This window comes from Neophocaena asiaeorientalis, unplaced genomic scaffold (assembly GCF_003031525.2).
Source record: "Neophocaena asiaeorientalis asiaeorientalis breed wild unplaced genomic scaffold, Neophocaena_asiaeorientalis_V1.1 scaffold194, whole genome shotgun sequence".
Taxonomy (NCBI): Eukaryota; Metazoa; Chordata; class Mammalia; order Artiodactyla; family Phocoenidae; genus Neophocaena; species Neophocaena asiaeorientalis.
The window spans coordinates 2511959-2534557 of record NW_020172638.1 but is presented as its reverse complement, the minus strand read 5'-3'; the positions used below and the strand labels follow the sequence as shown (position 1 = coordinate 2534557).

General features: G+C 38.7%; 1 protein-coding gene across 4 annotated transcripts in view; it reads right to left on the bottom strand.

The window, feature by feature from the left end:
- The window catches only part of RPS6KA3 (ribosomal protein S6 kinase A3), a 107350-nt gene that overhangs the window by 53718 nt on the left and 31033 nt on the right, over positions 1–22599 (bottom strand). For 3 of the 4 annotated variants that reach the window (XM_024739426.1, XM_024739427.1, XM_024739429.1), the window contains one exon: positions 623–739. In XM_024739426.1, coding sequence (XP_024595194.1) covers positions 623–739 — 117 coding nt within the window. Of the gene's footprint in view, positions 1–622; positions 740–8998; positions 9077–22599 lie in introns of those variants that run through there. The other variant, XM_024739428.1, reaches the window with a different exon arrangement.

Below are 22599 nucleotides of genomic sequence, written 5' to 3'. Positions count from 1 at the left end.
AAAATGCAGCCTTTGATTTCATTTTAAAGACAAGCTATAAGTCCCCCAAATTTCGTACATGTAGTGGTAACCCCCCACCCTATTTCCTTGGGAGTACCTATTCGCTTTCTGCTGGTATTAGGGGTACTCTGGAGGAAAGATTGAGATGCACTGTTATAATGTATTGTAAGATCACCTTCCGATTCTACATGAAGACTCAAAAAGAGGCCAGTGTGTCACGGGAACATTTTGTGATTTTTTTAATCATTCAGGAAGTGCAATTAGGGCTTCCCTGGTGGCGCAGTGGTTGAGAGTCCACCTGCCAATGCAGGGGACACGGGTTCGTGCCCCTAAAAAAAAAAAAAAAAAAAAAAAAAAAAGTGCAATTAGAGACGTCATATACTCTTGAAGATAAAATGAATATGAAGTGAACACTGCCAAGTTATGAAAGTTCCCATTGTACTTCTGAATGACTTTATTCACTTTGTCACACTTATTGATAGTGAGAATTGTAAAAACACAGAAAATACTGCATTGTAGGGAGATGAGTAGTATTTCATAAAATATTTCTGTTCCCCATTTGTATGAAATATACATGAATTCCAAAAAGCAACTTTTTACAAAGCACATATTCATGGCTTACCTTTCCAAATGATCCCTGCCCTAGTACTTTTAAAAGTTCAAACTGGGAAGGATCTGCCTTTTCATGTCCTTCCTTTACATGATGTGTGATTGCAATTTCTTTGATACTGCCTTCTTCCTGTTGATGCAAATATAAGGGGATAAAACAGAGTTAGAGCTACTTCCTCTGGCTATAAATCAAGCAATGTAAATTTATTGTATCATATTAGAAATCCTCAAATTAACATACACAAACCACCTTTACTGACCCACCAAGTAAAACGAGAACACATGCCAAGCAAATATACTTCCAAGTTAAATGTCAGAGAAAGAATAATACCAGCCAACCACATAGGCCAGTTTAACCTCTACATAACATTAGTTCTGAATACTTTCAAGTCTTCACTCTTCCTATTGGAGATAATCAGAATGATTAGTTTCATGGGGTGAGGGCAGAGTGTGTAAAGAAGACTGAAAACAGATCAGAGTAATCTGGTGTGCTCTGATATGTGACTGTATTAGGTAGAACCAACACTATACACAACAAAACCTGATTATTGGGGAGAGGGGCTGAAAAATATTCCTGGGTCAACGTGGAGATTTCTACCCTCAGCAAGGCCGTTTGAATTAGCCTGCTGAAGTTTACTGTGTTTGAAATATCTAAGTTACTTTCTGTTTCTAGGACTAACTGAGATCTGAGATGGGAGAAAGGAATAACTCTAAAACACAAAATCAAAAAAGATTTAACATTTGGATGGAGGATTAGACAGAAAAAACATGTTCAGCATGATGGAAAAGTAGAAGGTCTTAGAGTTAAGAGAAGGATACTTAAAGAATGTGGATGCTTTACTATACCTGAGAGAAGGTGTCAGAAGAGAAAGGCTGAAAATACATGTAAGTAAACATAGAATTTCAATTACTTAATTACCCTGAGATCAGCAGATTAAGTACACCTTATTTATTCAATAATCAAGACATGTACTTTATCAGCCCAAAACTACAACAATAAAACAAAACCCAACAAAACAAGAAACATAAGCCTGTCAAAGACTATCTTTTTTTTTGCCTATGTTTTTTCTAGTGCATACGTACTATGAGTAGAATCTAAATGTGTTATACAAACATAAATAATTCATTATTTTTTATTACCATTGTATTCCATATAAATGCTTGAACTCAACTAACATTCTCTGAGACACAGAAGGCTGGCAATATAAGGAATTACAAAGATTTCTCAAAAAGATATACCAAGGATATCCTAATGTGGTAGCTTTTGAAAATGAGTAGTAAAAGGAAAAAAAGCTCCTATAAGAGAATAAAAAAGAAATCCAGGCCCACCAATTTACTCTGTAAGAGAGAAGCTGTAGTTTGTAGAATGTTCTACTACTAAGGCAGCTTAATCATTTTGGACTTTCCTGGAACTTTGACAACAATAATAAAACAATCCCCTAATATGGTTTAGTCTTTTATTTTGTAATTCCATATGTATTATCTCATTTAATTCTCACAATGATCCCATGCAATAAGCATTAGGGTAGAATCAAACATTAGCTGACTCCTTCCTGGGCACCCTTCTCTCTAAATGAGACCAATGTGTACAAGGTCTTGAGAGTGATAGCTGTTCCTAGGCGCATTAGGAAAGAAAGGAAGCAAATTACCAAATTCTTTAAAAAAAAAAAATAAAAAAAAATTTCAAAGAACAATGTATATGTGGGATTGATTAAGTAAGAAAGATTCAGATTAAAATCCAGCAAATATTTATTAAACACCTAACATGTATCAAGCCCGGGTGAGGTGTTTTTTCACCTTTTCTATTTATGCTTCATGCAAATCTTTGACTACGTATCAGTATTAGAGAGGGCTAATGATAACACAGAGTATACCCCAAAGCAAGCAAAAACATTTCAGAACTCTCTACAGATTCCCCCATTCACCATTAGAAATTTTAAAGGTAAAATGGTCTGAATATTCTACAGTCTGAAGTTTAAAGAGATCAAGTAAAGATCACAAACTAGTAACTGGCAGACTTAGGGCCCAATTCCAGGTTTTCTGACTTCTAACAACTTCTAAAACAAGGATCTTAGCATTACACCACGTTGAGACTGTCATGAGGCTCTTGGTGGTGCCCCATCCAAGATCAATGACAGGAACATACAGACTTATTCCCCTGGCCTTTGTAACTGGTCTGTATCTCTTCGGTCAGTTAGCTAAACTGATTAGTGAAGTGGTCTCTGAACTTTTGGTAGTACACCATTATTAATAAAAAAAATAGCATATACCCAATATTTGTATACTTATTGGCTCATATATACTTTTGTATTACTAAATTACATATACTTATAAATTATATACTTTTTGTATTACTAAATTATATACATTATACATGGAAATGAAACTATAAAGAAGTTCTCCTCTTTCTTTTCTGTACCCTAAAGTGCTGTCACATCAAACTTTGAAGACTAATGGATAACAGACTTGAACTCATGAGGCTAAGTTCATGGGTTGGATTCCAGCATGTGCCAGTGTGCCTCCTGTGGGAAAAACGAACTGTTCAAGAGCCTAACTGAAATCTAATGGCTATTTACGCCCTTATATCATGACGCTGTGAAGAACTATACCCTGTAATGTTCTATGTATTTTACCATTTTTCTTTCTTGGGTTAAGTGGGATGTAATTTATTAGGCTGCAACATTATTTCATCTTATATTTCATAGCAAATACCTACTACAATTGTCTGTCACAAATAAAGAGGCAACATAGGCAAGGAAGGACTACTGAATTATAACCGTTCTGCATTTTGTCACAGGCATACAGCATCAAGCCTTACTCTCACAGTGTGAGCTACAATCAGGCCATGGATCTCAAAATAAACAGCAGTTACTATTCAAGAAAGATTTCATCTTTGATGACTATCCTTCCTTTCATGTCAAAAAATTACTAAAAAATGTAGAGTCTCCCTTGGATCCCTTCACTCAATAAACACACTTAAGCACCTATTATGTATCAAGCATGGTTCTGGGAATACCTTTCATTCTATTTCCCGTAACATCGTCCTGCTGTAATCCTTCATTACCTTTCCTGTAGGAAACTGAAACTAGCTTGGTCACTCCTAATGCCCCTTTCTGCCACTGCCACTCCAATCCATCCTCCTGACAAATTCATTTTCTGAAAGTAGACAGCTCCAGTTACATGCCCAGACTGCTCAAAAACTCCTCCAAGTTTTTCCAAATTAAATGCACTGCTTTACCTTGGCATTGGAGGCCGCCTACAATATGGTCTCAACCTGCTTTTCTGGTATTATTTCCCAACATTCCCTTACACGTAGCCTTCTGTCAACTTGGGTTATTTCCTGTTCCCTAAATTTTTTGTTTTTAAAGTCAAAGTAATATATGCACATGGGTAACAAATCAAATAGTGGTAGAATAGCTTATGGTGAAAAGCAAGTCTCTTCTCACCCCCATACCTAAGCTTTAAAAAAATTTTAATTCTTTCTGCACTTACTTTGATCATTTCTTAGTTTATTAACTTTAATACCTATTGATTTAAAAATAAGAAAGATGAGGGACTTACTTATACTATGCCCCTTCCATCCATCACCTTCCTCCCCACTGTTTGATAATTATATTAATTTCACATAAACTTCTTGTCTTTTCTATAAGTTTTAGACAGAATCCTAATTCTTCACTTTGTAAAAGGAGGGTAATAGTGCCCATACATTCTTTCCCTCAAACTTCCCCCCACCTGCTAATAGCTTATTTTTATTAATATTTAAGGTTATTAATATTAAGGAAATTAACGTTCTCTCCTGTAACCACAACCAACTCCTTCATGCTCTCACTACAGCTTGATTCTAAAAGCTGAAAGCCTATATAAGCAGCAGCATTTTCATGACAATATATTGCTCAAACACAGGCTAGGAAGTGTATTAAATTTCCTTTCATATGGGCCCCTAACAGTGACTTGTGGGACAATCCAAGGGGACTTTAAGTCTTAGATTTTTACCATACTTTCCATTCTTCTGAGAGCCCTCTCTTACCCTCCCATCAGGATGGGTTGTTCTCTAGGCCTTGCTGCGTAGATATTATCTCGGGATATATCTTCAGTGCTTTCCTGGTTGAATCCACTATTTTCAGTTTCCCATGTCTCTTTCTTAGACTACTCCCTTGTAACTTCCTAAGAAAGGTGATGTGGAAGAAAACTTTCTGGATCTTGCACATCTGAAAATGTCTCTATTTTGTCTTCACATTTGTATAATTTGGCTTGCTACCAAATTCTAGAATAAAAATAATCTTGCTCAAGAATGTTGGCGCCATTCGTCCACTGTCTTCTAGCAGTCAGCACTGCTGATGAGCTGGATGATGCTAGCCTGATATATACTTTTTGGTACGTGACCTGGTTTTTCTTTCTGGAAACTTTAAGAATTTTCTGTCCTTGTATTTCTGAAATTCCACACTAAGTGAGATAAATATGGTCTCCTTTCCTTCAGAATGCTAGATGCTTGGTGAACCTTTATAATCTAAAGACGTGAATTCTTTACCTCTGGGGGAATTCTGACATTTCTTTGATAATTTCCTTCCATCCACTCTTCAGGGTTTCTCTTTTTGCAACAACTCTATTAGCTGGATACTGTATGTCTGGAATTTAATTTTCATCTTTTTTTCTCCTATTTTCTGTCTCTTTTCTGAGAGACATCCTTGACTTTATTTTCCCACCCCCATACTGAATTTATCCTGGCAAATCTTATTTTAAAGTAAATCTTCAAGTGCTTCTTTTCTCAATATTTCTTTTTTTTTAAAATAGCACCTTCCTCCACTCCCTACCTCTTCCTCCCCAAAATGGATGCAATCATTCCAAACCTCCTTGAGGATAGTAACTAGACTTTTAAAAATCTTTTTTCTAAATTGGGATGCAGAGGATACAAAAAATGTTCTTGGGGGTGGAGAGAAAAGATCAATGCCTATGGCCCAAGTTGCAAAAACTTGCAAAAACTATCCCCAACACATTTTTCTGCTCCTTCCCAGTTGAAATTTTTACTAATCATATCAGCAAGCCATTTTCTATCTACTTTTATGTATATGTGAAGTCACAGTAGCATAATAGGCACAATATCCTTGGTTGGTATCTTGATCCCCAAATTGTGCTTTATGTCACCAGTCTTTCCAAGTTATGGGATCATGAATATCTTCGAAATGAATCTGAGGTTCAATTAGGACATAATACTAATGCTTGGGCAATCTTGGACAACAGATAGGAAAGCAACAATGTGCCCTTCTAGCTCATACCTGGAATCCAATGAGCTGGATGCAGAGAGGGATATCAAATTTCTGAAGACATTGATAACCAAGGACAGACTGATATTTGCATGTGACAAACCTACCTTAGGTCACTAAATCACCTGTTACTGAAATAAATCTGTCACATGACAACACAGAACTACAGTTTGATAGTTTGTAAAGTTGCGTTTCTGCCTGTAAGTATACAGTGAAGCAACTGTAATTTTATGGAAAAAGAATTTTATCAATGAAGTAGAGCAGAGATGTAAGTTATATCCATTGTAATTACTCTGTGAAGCTAACATTTTTACATTTTCTGGCACAACTGTACTTGAACTGATACATGGATACCTGCCCAGTCATTACCACAAAAACTTACTTTGTGTATTTTTAAAAGTTATAAAAAATTCCATGTTTTTATTTTTACAAAGTCTACGTTTATTTGCTAGATAAAGGTCTACCTGTAGGCAAAATTGTGAAGCTGCCAGCTGGTCTACATCACAACCCTGTATCCTTCATCTACACTCCCAGCACTTTCAGACATTTGGTACTCACAGTTGCCAAACTCAGAGGTGTTCAGTACTCTCAAGCTATGAATGGGAATTCATTCGTTCATCTATTTAAACATTTATTTATTGAACACCTAATACATGCCAGGCACTCTTCTAGCTGTCTGAGATATACAATAAATGAAACAGACCGAAATCTTTGCTGTTTTGGGGAGAGACCTAATAATAATAATAATAATAAGGCTCTTGTACTTTTGCTTCTTCCTGACTGCCTGGTCCTGATGGAAGTGTTTCTGGTCTATGACATATTCTCTTAGGCTCTTTCCTTTTAATTAGAAGGCAATTCAGATTATAGGCCAGGTACTGCACTAGGTATTAGCAAAACTACGATACAGAAGAGTATCTGCTCTCTAGGAATTTACCTAGGGCTTCAAAGATGTACTACTGGGAAAATACTTGTTGAGATATGACCCTGATAGATAAAACAAAGTCAGTTCAGTTAAAAAATATCTATGGGACTTCCCTGGTGGTGCAGTGATTAGGAATCCGCCTGCCAATGCAGGGGACACAGGTTCGATCCCTGCTCCGGGAAGATCCCACATGCCGCGGAGCAACTAAGCCCATGCACCACAACTACTGAGCCTGAGCTCTAGAGCCCGCGAGCCACGACTACTGAGCCCGTGTGCCACAACTACTGAAGCCCGCGCACCTAGAGCCCATGCTCCGCAACAAAAGAAGCCACCGCAATGAGAAGCCCGTGCACCGCAACGAAGAGTAGCCCCCGCTCGCCGCAACTACAGAAAGCCCGCGTGCAGCAACGAAGACCCAACATAGCCAAAAATTAAAAAACAAAAAAACCCTATAATTTTAGGAATTTGTAAGGAGTATCATTTTAAACATCACAGAAAAATGGCAGAAGAAAATTCACGGACAGGTGGATCTTTTGTTGTTCCTCCAGTCACAGAGAAAGCCACCTCATTTGTTTCCCAGGACCAACAAAAGGTTGATAGGTTCCATCTTAAATGGTCTTTGAGGTTCACCCCTTACTGGGAAAAAATTAACGGGAAAAAATTAACTCAATGTTTCCTTTTCAAGTTGAAAAGGAAAATATAAAATTTTGTTCTTAAAATGTTTTTAAAAAGGATTAAAGAAAAGGGACTGAAACAGACACTGCTTACCTGAGTTATATAAAACCTAATACTGTAACATGCAAATATCAAGAAAACAAACTGGGTGACATTAACTGATTTTAAAGAATGATTCAACATTTGGCATTATGCCCTGCCTTGTATACATAATTTCCTTTTTCCTCCCCACCCCTGAGTCAGGAAGTGTGTTCTTAAGGCATTTGTATTTTTTAAGTTGTTTTTAATGTCAGAAAATATTGTTGAAGCTCGAAATAAAATATTTAAATATTCCTTAGTGAAAGCCAATAAATATTTTCTACTCATAGATATGTAACCATTTTTTGGCCTATCATAAAAAAAAGACCCGACAAATGAAATTATAAGATTTTATTTATCTCTTAAATATAATCCAAAAGTAAAATAAATAAAGCATCGCTTTCTATATAGATAATTATAGTTCAATAATATACTTTTTTTAATTTGAAAAAGATATGTTAATTTTTTTTTTGATGATCAAGATACATAAAAATTATTTGGCTGTGACACAAAATTAGTCTTGTCATTCAAGCTGTGGTGAGAAACCACATTTTAATTTATTCTAGATTACAATTTGACCAAATTCAATTTACTTGATTTGCTAATGAATAATACATTCAGAATTTTTCATTTAGCCAAATTCTTTAAGAGAGTATTCTAGGCCAGCTTCTTGAATCTATGTTTGAGAAAATAGCATTGCTGGTTCTCCAGACTAATATTTTCAATAACTGCTGGAAAGAGCATGAGTTTTCTCCCAATTGGGAATCCCGATCAACAAATTTAATTCTCTTTAAAGAGCAGCAGGATAGCACAATTCTCATGGCAAAATATCAAGTTGATTTTGGCAGGATTTTAGATTAAATACAATACAAATTATCATTCACTAAGCACATTTCAACAAAGTTATGCTTTGAAAAGTGTGCCTACTGTAAGATAAAATTACTTGCTTAAAGCTAAATATAATTGATTAAAAACTTCAAAGTTTTTAAAGAACCAATTTCAACAAAAATCTGTTTTTAAGTTCTTGACTTTAAAATAACACATTCTCCTACTCATCAAAATGTTACTTACATTATTATTACATAGTAATCTCCTAAATATTAGCAGGTTCACAATTTTGTTCACGCCTAGTTCAATCAATACTGAGAGTTACAGTCATCTGTTTTATTATACAAAATTACAAACACTAACAAAATTAAAAATTACTTTAGCACTAAAAAGGCAATGTAAAATAAGTTTACAAAATACACAGAGTTGAAATATATAATACAAATAGCTGGCTTAATTTTAGTAAATAGAAATATTATTCTTTAAATGTTCTATAAGAACTGGTTTTGAATTTTGAAAAGCTTCTTAAAAGAACATATAAAGTGAAATAATTGTTTAATTAGTATAATTATACTTAGCTCTAACCGAAACATTTTAGTCTCTAAAGAAGTTGAACAAAGCTTACCTGTATAGAGCGAACACGAAAAGACAGAAATTTAAACATGGCTATGAAACCATGATGGTGATAAAGAATTTCTAACGGTAAAACTTAAGTTAGAAAGGGAAGGCCAAGCCCCTGCAAAGTTTTCCCCTACCAGCTGTTCCGGCAATTAGAAAATTTCCTGTCAGGCGGGTCCTGAAATGCTAGAGAAAGAGGCCTGACAATTTTCCTGTGGTAAAAGAAAGGAGAAACGTAATGGCGAGGGCACTAATGTAGCTGATAGGTAGAGAGGCCAGAACAGGAAACCAAAACAGATTTGCTGATAGCAAAATCCTGTTGAAATGTTCGTACTCCTGGTTCCCAGAAATCCAGACAATTTTCACAACCCGTGAAACGAACATTATTTTATTTCAGAATCCTGAGATATGCTGGTATTTCTTAACTATACGACACTTTAAAAGCAACTGAAACTAGTCAGCACAATTAAAATAACAAGTCATCAATTCTCATGTGAAATTTTACCCTTCGTAATGTTTATACACACACTCCAAAGGACAGTTTCAAGACTATTTTAAGGTTATATATAGACATGTCATGGGTGTTCCCTGTCAATGAGGAAGAGTTTCCGAACTATGGGAAGAAAATGACCACAAGAAGCTTTTTGATTGTGATGTAAGGACAAATTCTTCCTGCCTTCAATGAAAGTGAATTACATATAAATTCACAATGGTTATAAACATCAATTATCAACCAGGTTAAAGACGTCAAGGCCCACAGTTAAAACTCACATTCCTAGCTGATAAAATCTAAATTAAAAAAAAGTCCACTCCCTGGGCTATTAGTGAGCAAAAGGAACATTTACTGAAGAAGTCAACCTGGAAGAGAAGGAGGGGTCAAGCTAACAGACAATCCCTTACTCCATTTCATCCTCTAATAACTTCCAGAAGTTATTCTAAGGTATTTTTGCTTTGGGAAATATTTTTGAAAGTATGCCAGTATTCAGAACATGATCACTGAGATAGCGGCATTTAAACAAAACCAAAGGACAGAAACATCGAGAGCTGTGGGAAAATACTTAATGTACACAATCTATGTGGAACCAATAAAAACCTCAAATGTTAATCTACATACCCTATATGAATTTAATAAAATCACTGAATTTTCAAAACCTGAAGAGCCTCTAAAAATCACCAAGCTTGCTCCAAGCTTGAAGGAACTATGATCAAGGCAGGGACATATTTGATGACGGAGCTATCTATCATGGGAGCTCAGTGCTGCTGTCCTGTATTGAGCAAACACTAGAGGGTCCATTAGGTGCTACAGGGTACCATGTGAAAGGCCAGGGCTCTTCCTCCTAGATCAAATTTTTATGGTAATGTTCTATAAATGACCTAATGCAAGGTGAAGAATAAAAAAAAATCCTGCTTGGGACTTCCCTGGTGGCACAGTGGTTAAGAATCCACTTGCCAATGCAGGGGACACAGGTTTGACCCCTGGTCCGGGAAGATCGCACATGCCGTGGAGCAACTAAGCCCATGCACCACAACTACTGAGCCTGCACTCTAGAGCCCGTGAGCCACAAATGCTGAGCCGACGTGCCACAACTACGGAAGCCCGTGCGCCTACAGCCCGTGCTCCGCAACAAGGGAAGCCACCGCAATGAGAAGCCTGCACACCTCCAGGAAGAGTAGCCCCCACTCGCCGCAACTAGTGAAAGCCTGCACACAGCTACGAAGACCCAATGCAGCCAATAAATAAATAAATAAACAAATAAATAAATGTATTAAACAAAAAGACTGTCAAGAAGAGGCAAACATCATGGTTACTATAGAACCAATTAAGGGGTACAAAATAAAACAGGAGTGTCTCTGTGCAGAGCAGTCATCAATTTTACTCAAGTAATACTTCAGAACAGAAGCAACCAAATAACCTTTTTTGAATTTGAAGGATTAGTCTAAATTGGCTTTAATGACTAGTGATGCTCAGGTTAACAATTCACATTTTGCTGTGAGTTATGCTTTTTAATACTACCCCTAAAAAATGAAGCAATATTTCAGATATCAAAATCTGAACTAAGTCTCCCTCAGTTGAAATGATACCTTAATTAAAACAGCATGGTACTGCTGTATAAAAGCAGAGTGACAGAAAAGAATGTGACACTTTACATCTGAGGGAGATGTTAGGATATTTGGCTACCTGTTTAGAAAATGCAAGCCATAAAGGAAAACATTGATATAGATTTGATTATAAAATTCAAAAACTCCTCTATGTCAAAAAGTACCATAAAGTTAAAAGACTAGCTCACACGATTAGAATCCCTTATATACAAGATATCACTGAGCAACTGCTTTACTTGGGTGTTAGCTATCTCCGAACCAGAACGAACCCATATCTCATTATAAGCAGTTGAAACACTGAAAAATGCCTCAGTGTTCCTTTTGTGTGTGCTCAAATATCCATACCATGTCTAAGTATCAGAGGTATTCCAGGAGTCTTGTCAGGCTTAGAAAAATTGTGGCAGTAAACCCCAGTGTCTACGAGAAATGTTTGGATATTTTGTCAATTTTGTATGAGTACAGAAGGGACACTGCTTATGGCATTTATTAGAATTTAAGCACAACCCATTGTCCCTATCAGATTAAGCTTCAGAACAGGCAAACAGCACATAGGAGGAACTCAAATAATGGCTGCCCAACTAAGTATCATACACTGAAATCTGAAATGGACACTACTTGTGTGGTTGTGTACATGAAACCAGATATTATTGTTGATATTTTCCTGCCTCTAACCTTTTTCCTGCCTCTAACTTTAACTATCTTTAAATTTCTCGTATTAAGTTTTCAGCTAGTTTTTCATTTTTGTGTCTTATTGTTTTTATCATTTGCCTTACTACTTGAAGAGTAATTTTATTATAAAAACTATGCATGTCCAGTAAAGAAAACTTAAATAATAAAAAGAAGAAAAACAAAAGAGGGAAAAAATCCTCTATGTTGGTGCTTTCTAGTCTCTGTCTGTATATACGCACATATACACATGGACCATAGTACACATATTATCACTTTTTTTTTCTGTAGAGGGCCAGAAAGTAAATGCTTTTGACTTTGCAGGCCATACTGGTCTCTGTCAACACTGCCACTGCAGCGTGAAGAGGAATGGGTGAGGCTGTGTTCCAATAAAACTTCATTTACAAAAATAGGGGGCAGGTCTCAGCTATAGTTTGCTGACCCCTATTTTCTATTATTAAATCATCCTCAATGCATTATTTTTTTTTATTTTTATTTTTTTCAATACGCGGGCCTCTCACTGCTGCGGCCCCTCCCGCCGCGGAGCACAGGCCCCGGACGCGCAGGCCCAGCGGCCACGGCTCACGGGCCCAGCCGCTCCGCGGCATGTGGGACCCTCCCGGACCGGGGCACGAACCCGCGTCCCCTGCATCGGCAGGCGGACCCCCAACCACTGCGCCACCAGGGAAGCCCCATCCTCAATGCATTATCAATGACTGCAGAGCATTCTACTATATAAATCCCCTATTGTTGGGTACTTGATCTTCTATATCACTGGGATGTCCCCATCTTTTGTGCACATTCACAATTTATTAGAAATAATTTCTGGAAGTGGCACTGTATTTCTAGAGGTAGAGTATGCAGCATTTCAAAGTTTCTTGATTGTAACGTATTTGCCAAGTTGTCCTCCGGGAAGAACCTAAAAAATAATGAGAGAACCACACCAAGACCTCAGGCAGGGGTAAACTACAACCAGGCAGGGCCAGTCAAGGGCTAAATCTGGTCATGCCCATGTCTATTTACATAAGAGCTCCTGCTGGTTTTTTTCCCTACATAATGGCTACAGCTGACTTGAGTAGTTGCCACAGAGCCTAAAATATTTACTACCCAGCCCTTTATAAACAAAGTTTGCTGACTCATGGTCTTGAGTCCTCCAACAGAATGAGCAGCAAATGCAAAAGCCCTGAGATTAGGAATCGGCTTAATGAATTCAAAGCACAAAGGAAAGACCTTGGTGGCTAGAATGTGGTGAACACCAAGGAAAGAGAAGGAAATGGGGAAGTAGGTTCGGGCCACATTAAGCAGGGCCTTACAGACTATCAAGAAGTTTGGATTTGGATTTGAAGCTAACCTTACTCATTTTAGGCAGCGGCATCAATACCAATCTCCCAAACCTGTAAGTCCTGTTGGGCTTTTTCCTTTCTAATCTAACTTCCTTCCCTTCATATATAATCCATCAATAAATTCTACTGATTTTATCTCTGAAATAAATCTCAAATCTGTCTATTTCTATTTTCTCTGACACTGTCAGTACAAACCATTATCATCTAGTGCCATCTAACCGGTTTTCCTCCTTCCAAATTTTTCCTGTGCAATCCTTTCTCTTCATGGCAGCCAGAATAATTTTAAAACAGAAATCAGGCTTGGTCGCACCCCCACCTCACATTCTTCAATGGCTTCCCATCCCAGAATAAAACTCAAATTTCTCACAGTCTATGGAACATAAAGCAAACACTAATAAATGCTACCTTGATTCTGACTTGGGAATATATTCAGTAAATTATTCAAATATGATATCAATATTTGGTTTTAGACATATTTTAATCATGTTAATATCAGACTACTTCCTCTTTACTAAAAGAATGAATACTCAATTTTAAAAAATGTCTTTTTATTATCTATTAATACAAACTTAGCTTCTCTCCTTTGACCTACTGATTTGATAACTCATATCAACAGATGTCCTAATATGCTTGTATTTCTAGGAAAATTCTATTGTTTTAATATAAGTCTGTATTTGATTTGTAAATTTTTAAAAGGATTTTTCTGTCTGTATTCATAAAGTGGCACAGTTTCCTTTTCTGTGTTAACTTTCATTTTCAGGGCTATGCTAACTTTATAAAACGGACTAGAAGGTGATACACTTTTTTCCTACGCTTTAGGACAATCTATTTCTTGAAAGTTTCCAAGATTTCTCCTAATGGAGCCTGGGGCCTGGCACTGTAGTGGTGGGGGGACCACTGTAGTGGTGGGGGGACCACTGTAGTGGTGGGATGTGTGTGGCGGTACGTGTTCTTTAATAACTTAAATTTCTCCCTTGCTATTGGTAAAGTCATAGTTTTTCTATTCCTTCCTAAATATCGTTTAGGTTTTCTTAGAAAACCACATATTTCAGCAAGACTTCCATATCAGTATAGAGATATATTGAGTATACTATTATGTTTTTTAAATAAAATTTAAGGAAAATTTCAAGCGTATCTAAAAGTAGACTGAAGAGTATAACAAACCCTCATGAACCCACCACTCAACTATAACAATTATCAACTCATGGCCAATCTTGCTTCAGATACTCACTTCCCCCCACTCTCATAATTATTCTGAAGCAAATCCTAGACATTATATCATTTCATCTGTAAATAGTTCAGTTATTATGATGTTTTAATCTCCTTCCTATCTGTGGTTATATACTGTTTTGCTTTCCTAATGTCGTGCATTTGCTTTTTAAATTTTTCCTGTTTTCCAATTCACTGATTTTGGAATTTAAATCCTTTCTCTTGCTTTTTTTTTTTTTTTTGCGGTATGCGGGCCTCTAACTCCTGTGGCCTCTCCCGTTGTGGAGCACAGGCTCCACCTGTGAGCCATGGCCGCTCCGCGGCATGTGGGATCTTCCCGGACCGGGGCACGAACCCGTGTCCCCTGCATCGGCAGGCGGACTCTCAACCCCTGCGCCACCAGGGAAGCCCTCTCTTGCTTTTTATGGGTTTACTTTGTAGTTCTTTTTCTAGCTTCTTTCACTGAATCCTTAGTTCCTTTATTTGAATTCTCATTTATTAATAATTTTTTCTTTCAAGTATAATTCTGACAATTATCATATAAGGTACTACTATATGCTAAGAACCATGCTTTACATGAAATTACTTCAGTTAACTCTCACCACAATGAGATAAGTAAATACTATTATCTACACTACAGATGAAGAAACTAAGGCTTAGAGAGAAGTTAAGGAACCTGCTGCCCAAGTTCCCACAGTTTGGAAGTGGAAATGGCTGTGACGTTGGTGGGAGCATAGACAGGCAATTCTATCTGGGGAAGGAGCATGTATATGTATGGTCAGTGGCTGACTTAGGTCAGAAGCCAGGAGGTGCTAAACCTTTTGATAAGACCCTGAAGGAAGACAGCTCGATAGAGGGTCCATAGCAGAGTTTCTGAACACTTTTTCTACACCATACGTTATATTTGTCTGGCGAAACCCAAACCTTGGTCAAACCCAATTATCAACCATCTTCATGACTCCATGATGGCTGAACCCTGCTGGAGAAAAATAAACTGCTATAATAAAAGCTTAAAATTAACATGTTCTTAACCAATTCCTTCAGATAGTTTTTTTGTATGAATCAATTTTTCAGATACTAAAGGGTTTAATATCTAAGGATTTCCATTTAAGTACAGGAGAATTATTCTGTAGCACACATCCATCAGTAGATAATGTTATAAAGTGCTATGGTTCTAAGGTTTTAAATCAGAGATGGGAAATAAGTTTTATGATCATCAACCTGAACCAAATGGTAGTGGCTTCCTAGAGCGCTGAGAGGGGTTGCTTCTAAGGCCCTGTGTCAATGGAAAGCATGCTATATTCCACTCACAATATCTCCCCTGAGCATGACGAGAGGGCGAGGGGGCAGCACCACCGGTGTCCCAGCTGGAATCTTGCAGTAAGTAGCAATACACCCTAGGTGGTATTGCTGGTCACTGTATTCACGCATTTTTTTTCCTGCTTAGCCTGGACTTTTTTTTTTAATACTTTTTTTTCTCTCTTTCTATTTATTTATCTGTTTTTGGTTGCGCTGGGTCTTCGTTGCTGCATGCAGGCTTTCTCTAGTTGCAGCAAGCGGGGGCTACTCTTCATTACAGTGTGCGGGCTTCTCATTGTCGTGGCATCTCTTGTTGTCGACCATGGGCTCTAGGCACGCAGGCTTCAGTAGTTGTGGCACGCGGGCTTCAGTAGTTGTGGCTCATGGGCTCTAGAGTGCAGGCTCAGTAGTTGTGGCACATGGGCTTAGTTGCTCCGCAGCATGTGGGATCTTCCTGGCCCAGGGCTCGAACCCGTGTCGCCTGCACTAGTAGGTGGATTCTTAACCACTGCGCCACCAGGGAAGCCCTGGAGTTCTTTTTACTTAGTCATTTTTGTCTAAAATGGTTAAATTAAGAGACTCATTTAAGTACAGGAGTTACAACTTTCAATACACCAGTATTTCAGGTTGACTCAATAAACCATTCATACTTCAAGAGAACTTAGATGAATTTTCTTTCTTTCCAATTATGGTTTAGATCAGTCAAATTGAACAAATGGGTATTGTGATAAGTAGACTACAGCAGAGGAGAAGCAAATTTGGATCAGAGGGATCATATGAGTTAGGCAAGCCACGATATTTTTTAAAAAGGGGGTATTTTTTTTTAAAGCTCTTAGGGGTGGAGAAAAGGGACACTAGAAATAAAAAATAGCCCTGAAAGAGGGCCAAAAATGTAGTAAAGGAAAACTTACATGCTTGGAAATTTTGCCTATTATACACACACTCTATTTAATGCGACCATGCAGTGCTAACTATAATGCTATTTATTCTCGGAAATATTTTCCTAAGTGGTATATACTCAAATCTACTAGAGCATATCTTCCCCATGCTCTAAGTGCTAAAATATACTCTCAGCTAATGAGAGTTAGATAAACAGACAATACTCTAAACAATTAGTCAGTGTCATTAATGTAACACTTCACAAATGTTCCCTGCCAATGAGCAAGCATTCTACCGTACTTTCCTGTTTTGAGTGGGTTCTTCGCTGTCTATTGTCTACTCCTCTAGGGTTTCTCTTTTTTTAAAAAATTTATTTATTAATTTTATTTATTTTTGGCTGCCTTGGGTCTTTGCTGCTGCACACGGGCTTTCTCTAGTTGTGGCGAGCGGGGGCTACTCTTCGTTGTGGTGAGCGGGCTTCTCGTTGTGGTGGCTTCTCTTGTTGTGGAGCACAGGCTGCAGGTGCGCGGGCTTCAGTAGTTGGAGCACACAGGCTCAGTAGTTGCGGCACACAGGCCTTAGAGCATGCAGGCTTCAGGAGTTACAGCACGTGGGCTCAGTAGTTGCAGCACACGGGCTCTAGAGCACAGGCTCAGTAGTTGTGGCGCACGGGCTTAGTTGCTCCACGGCATGTGGGATCTTCCCAGACCAGGGATCGAACCCATGCCCCCTGCATTGGCAGGCGGATTCTTAACCAGTGCGCTACCAGGGAAGTCCAGGGCTTCTCTTTCTGTAGTTTATTTTGTGTTTAACCCATGATGACTGAAAGAGTTATGCAAGTGTATGCTGGACTCACAGCTATGAGTATCATTTTGGATGTTCAAATGCAAGTTTTAAGGGAGCTTGAGGGAAGCTTCAAAGAAATGGAGAAAACCAGCAGAGAACAGGGAACTGGTGAAATTCCCTGGATATTGTTAAGGCCATCATACAAATCACTGCTGCCTTAGGGTTACTATATGAACAGTAGCTACGGCATGCATAGAAGTTGGAAGAAACTACCGCTAAAGGCCCATGAGGAGATTTGAAAAGAATGGGGCACTGCTGGTGTACTCCTGCCTGTGACCTCTACAGGGGTGCTGCTCTTTAACTTGGCATCCAAAGTCATCTACAGTCATCTCCATTTTATCTTTTTAAACCATTTTTACCACTACTACTTTTAACAAGCTTTCTCCAATTCTTTTTTAAAATTAATTAATTTATTGTTTATTTTTTGGCTGCATTGTGTCTTTGTTGCTGCGTGCAGCTGTCTCTAGTTGCAGCGAGCAGAGGCTACTCTTTATTGCGGTGCGCGGGCTTCTCATTGTGGTGGCTTCTCTTGTTGCGGAGCTCAGGCTCTAGGCACGTGGGCTTCACTAGTTGTGGCTCACGGGCTCTAGAGCACAGGCTCAGTAGTTGTGGTGCACGGGCTTAGTTGCTCTGTGGCATGTGGGATCTTCCCGGACCAGCGCTTGAACCCGTGTCCCCTGCATTGGCAGGTGGATTCTTAACCACTGTGCCACCAGGGAAGCCCATGTTTTCTCCAATTCTTAACAATCATGCATGTGACTCTGATACAAGAGCTACAAAGACTGCATTGATAAATATAGTGTTTAGGACTGTAGTAATATAATACAAAGTTAATGTTATGAGTGATTAATGTATGCATGGTTATTAGAAATAAACAATAAGGGGAACAGAAGGTTCAAAGGACCAAATTAAGAGAAAGTCAGTTCACAGTTTTGTCTGAGGCCAGGCCTACTGTCAGCCAGAAAATTACTGCATAGCATCCTAGTTCCTAAGAGGAACTAGGTGAATAGTCTGAGAGAGCAAGATCAGCATCTGGGAGGAAGAGGACAGGAAAATTAACACTTACTGGGCTCTTCCTTTGTGCTAGGTACTTATTTATCTCCTTTAATTCTCAAGCCTCAGAAGAACCTTTGCCTGCTACTGTAAGAACCATTAAGAGAATTATTTCCCCACTAAGCAAGAAACTGCTTTAATGATTCTTGGATGATTATGGAGACCTAAACAGCCCAGACTCCCTATTTCCTCTGCATGGATCATCAGAGCATGGAGTCCTCTGGCCAGCTGAGAAAGGATAGAAAATTCTGGAGTCCAGGAAGGTATCTTGGCTTGAAGGGCTATACAGCACCCTACCTTCTGCTATGAAGGCAGTCTCTCTCCCAGCCCTACTGGAATAACGGATAAAAATAATCAAGTCTCTCCAGCAGGGAAGGGAGAAAACAAAATACACTGGCTGGAACAAGTTAACTGGTGAGAAATTCAACTAATTGTACATAAGTATGAATTAACACGCAACCATTCCTGGGGAGGGAGATGGTGGAATGTGATGTCTATCTGTTATATTCTGGTATGGATCAATTTATTTAGATAAATTTCGTATACTTCATGAGTGGAAGAAATAAAAATTTTACTTCAGGTGCATAAAGACAAGAAAGGATTGAGCCTTCAAAAAGCCAGAAGAAAGGAAAACAGCATTAAATTCTAGAAGATGAAAGAAAAGTAGATCTAGGATATAGGAAGGAGGCAGATCGGAGGGCAAAGAACAAAGGGAAGAGAGGAAAACATGAGGTGTGACGAAGGGAGAAAAATCCAGACAGAATGAAATGGCTCTAACACAAATAGAAACCAGGAGACATGCTCAAGAGAAATCACAGGGGCAGCTCCATATGTCAAGAAGGTCTGAGTGAAGATTAAAGGGTCAAGTAATGATGCAAGGCTTATATAACAAAAAGGTAGCAGTACCCAGTGTTCTCGATACCCTTTCAGCTCTATTCATTGTTCCCTCTGCTATTTATATGATAGCTAATAACCTTATACTATTTTCTCCTGACTCAACAATTTCAGATATTACCTTTAGACATCCTATTACAGCTGACTTGACACTCATAGCACACATTTTGGTTAAATCAATATTGAGTCTTTACAAATATTATGACTATGTAAACACTGTTCACTGCTTGAAGTAATATACTCTAGTTACATTTCTTGTGTACAACGTTTCTATTTTTGTTAAATTTATAGTTGCTTTGTTTTAAAACTTGCTTTCTTTTCTTTGCACCTATCTCAAATTCTTCTCACTTTGCCTCTCAAGTGGATTTTCAATACTCAAACCTACTGGACAGTTCATAACTTCTTTTTTTCCCCTAAAGACAGCCCTCCTGGAATCATCTGTCTGCTTCAATCTGGACTGAGTACTCTCTAAGCCTACTGAATGAACTAGTCTTCTGAAGCATCCTTTATTCATCATAACGGGAAGGAACTTTCTTCACTGTGCTTGTACATGTTGGGTCTTTTGCTGCCTGAATCTCATGTCTTTCCTTTAGTTAATAACCTTCTACTGTTGGCAGAAGAAGGTATTCTTCTTCCAAAGAATAGGTACACGTCTGAAAATACCTTCATTGAGAATCATTTTCACTAAGCATTTCAAAGGCACTGCTCCTTGACTTTTAACTTTCAATGTTGAAATATCGTATATTATTCTTATACCCAGGCCTTTATTTTATAAATTTCTTTATTTTTCATTTTTGGCTGCATTGGGTTTTTGTTGCTTTGCTTGGGCTCTCTAGTTGCGGTGAGCGGGGGCTACTCTTTGTTGCAGTGCACGGGCTTCTCACTGCGGTGGCTTCTCTTGATGCGGAGCATGGGCTCTAGGCACGTGGGCTTCAGTAGTTGTGGTAGAACGGCTCAGTAGTTGCAGCGCGCGGGCTCTAGAGCGCAGGCTCGGTAGTTGGGGCGCACGGGCTTAGTTGCTCCGTGGCATATGGTATCTTCCCGGACCAGGGATCAAACCTGTGTGCCCTGCATTGGCAGGCGGATTCTTAACCACTGCGCCACCAGGGAAGTCCCCCAGGCCTTTATATATGGTATAAAAAAAATTTCTAAAAGCTTGTCTTAGTCTGTTTGGGCTGCTATAACAGAATACCATAGACTGAGTTGCTTACAACAAACAGAAATTTATTTCTCACAATTCTATAGCCTGGGAAGTCCAAGTCCAAGTTGCCAGCAGATTCTGTGTCTGGCGAGGATCTGTTTCCTTGTTCGTAGATAGCCATCTTCTTGCTGTGTCTTCACAGGGCAGAAGGGGTGAGGGAGCTCTCTGGGGTCCATTTTATAAGGGCACTAATCCCATTTAAGAGGGCTCTGCCCTTCTGACCTAACCACCTCCCAAAGGCCCCACTTTTAAACCTCATCACATTGGAGGTTGGGCTTCAACATACAAATTTTGAGGGAACACATCCAGCCCACAGCAAAACTTTTAGGATCTTCTCTTTATCCCTGGTGTTTTGATATTTCATAATAACGATCCTTCTTGAGTAGGGTGGTTCTTCTTCTTTTTATTTTATTTTATTTTTTTGGTTATTATTAACAGGCTTTCAGTAGGCTGTTTTAATCCGGAGACTCGTGGTCCTCATGTTGGGGGAAAAAAATATTTTGTTTTGGTATTTTAGTATTCTACCTAATCTAAGAGCACAATTAGCACTGTACCATTAAGAAAGAGAAAGTACTGCCAATTAAAATGTGTCACACCTTCGACTGTAACAAACATTCTGATTTCAGAGATACTAAGATGTTGGGGGGGAAGCATGTATCTTATGGTATTTCTTTCCTAATTTCTTCCCCTCCATTTCCCCACTGTCTCTTTCTGGAATTCCTATTAGGTAAATGTTAAATTGCTTCTCTTTCTTTTTCTCTCCTACTTTCTATTTGTCTTGTTCTATTTTGGGTAAAGTTTCCTCCATTTTAGCTTCTAAATATTCTACTAAAATATAAAATATTACTATCACATTTTTAATTTCTAAGAGTTTCTTCTTTTTCTGTTTTTAAAAAAATAGCATTCTGGGCTTCCCTGGTGGCACAGAGGTTAAGAATCCGCCTGCCAATTCAGGGGATACGGGTTCGGGCCCTGGTCCGGGAAGGTCCCATGTGCCGCGGAGCAACTAAGCCCGTGCGCCACAACTACTGAGCCTGCGCTCTAGAGCCTGTGAGTCACAACTGCTGAGCCCACGTGCCACAACTACTGAAGCCTGCATGCCTAGGGCCCGTGCTCCGCAACAAGAGAAGCCACTGCAATGAGAAGCCTGTGCACTGCAACAAGGAGTAGCCCCTGCTTGCCGCAACTAGAGAAAGCCTGCACGCATCAATGAAGACCCAATGCAGCCAAAAATAAATAAATAAAGTAGATTTAAAAAATAGCATTCTACTCTTGTTTTAGGAAATCAATTTCACCTCTTAGCACTCAAAGGATATTAATTTATTTTTTCTTTTTCCTTTTTCCTGCATTGTCCGTTTCCCCCAAGATCTTATTTTTTCATGTTGGAATCCTTTCTCAAGTGTCTGGTGATATTTGGCTTTTAACTCATTTTTAAGAGTGACGCACTAAGAAGTGGACCAGATGTTCTGGAGCTTGTCAACTGGTAGGCTTTCTTGTAGGTTAAATGGTCAAGTAGCCAGCCTTTACATTGAAGATCTCCCAAATGTCAGTATCTGAAGGTCTTTTATCAGGGATCATTCAGTTTCTTCAGGAAAGACGACTCCACTCTCCTGTCTGGAGGATATGGTCCTGGTTGGTGAAATGGGGAGGGGAAGGGGATCATAACACCATTGAGGAGTAGGCTTTCCCTTGATCTCCCTGTTTCCGGCCCAGTGTCTCACCCCACTTCCTACTACGCCTGGGGTTCCCCATGTATGGAGCCTCTCTGGTTCATTTTTCTCTATAAAATACTTTCTGTCCCTTCCAGGGGTAGGAGAGGGGTTAGAGTAAAGGCTTTCTATATCGACATTCAACCAATCTCTATTTTCAGCCTGGGCCATACCTCCACTTTCCACAATACTTAGTGACCTCATTCTTGAGCTCTTCTGGGGCTTTGGGGCCCTGAATAAGGCTTGCTTCTTGATGATATACTCCTCACCAGCACTTAGGTCCTATAACTTCATCTTGTTATGACTCTTTTATCTGCTTTTCATATTTATATATTGTGGTTCAAATAACAGAAGTATTCTGATTACAAAGACCGTGTTTCCATTTCTTATTGTCCTTGTTGTTTTGGGT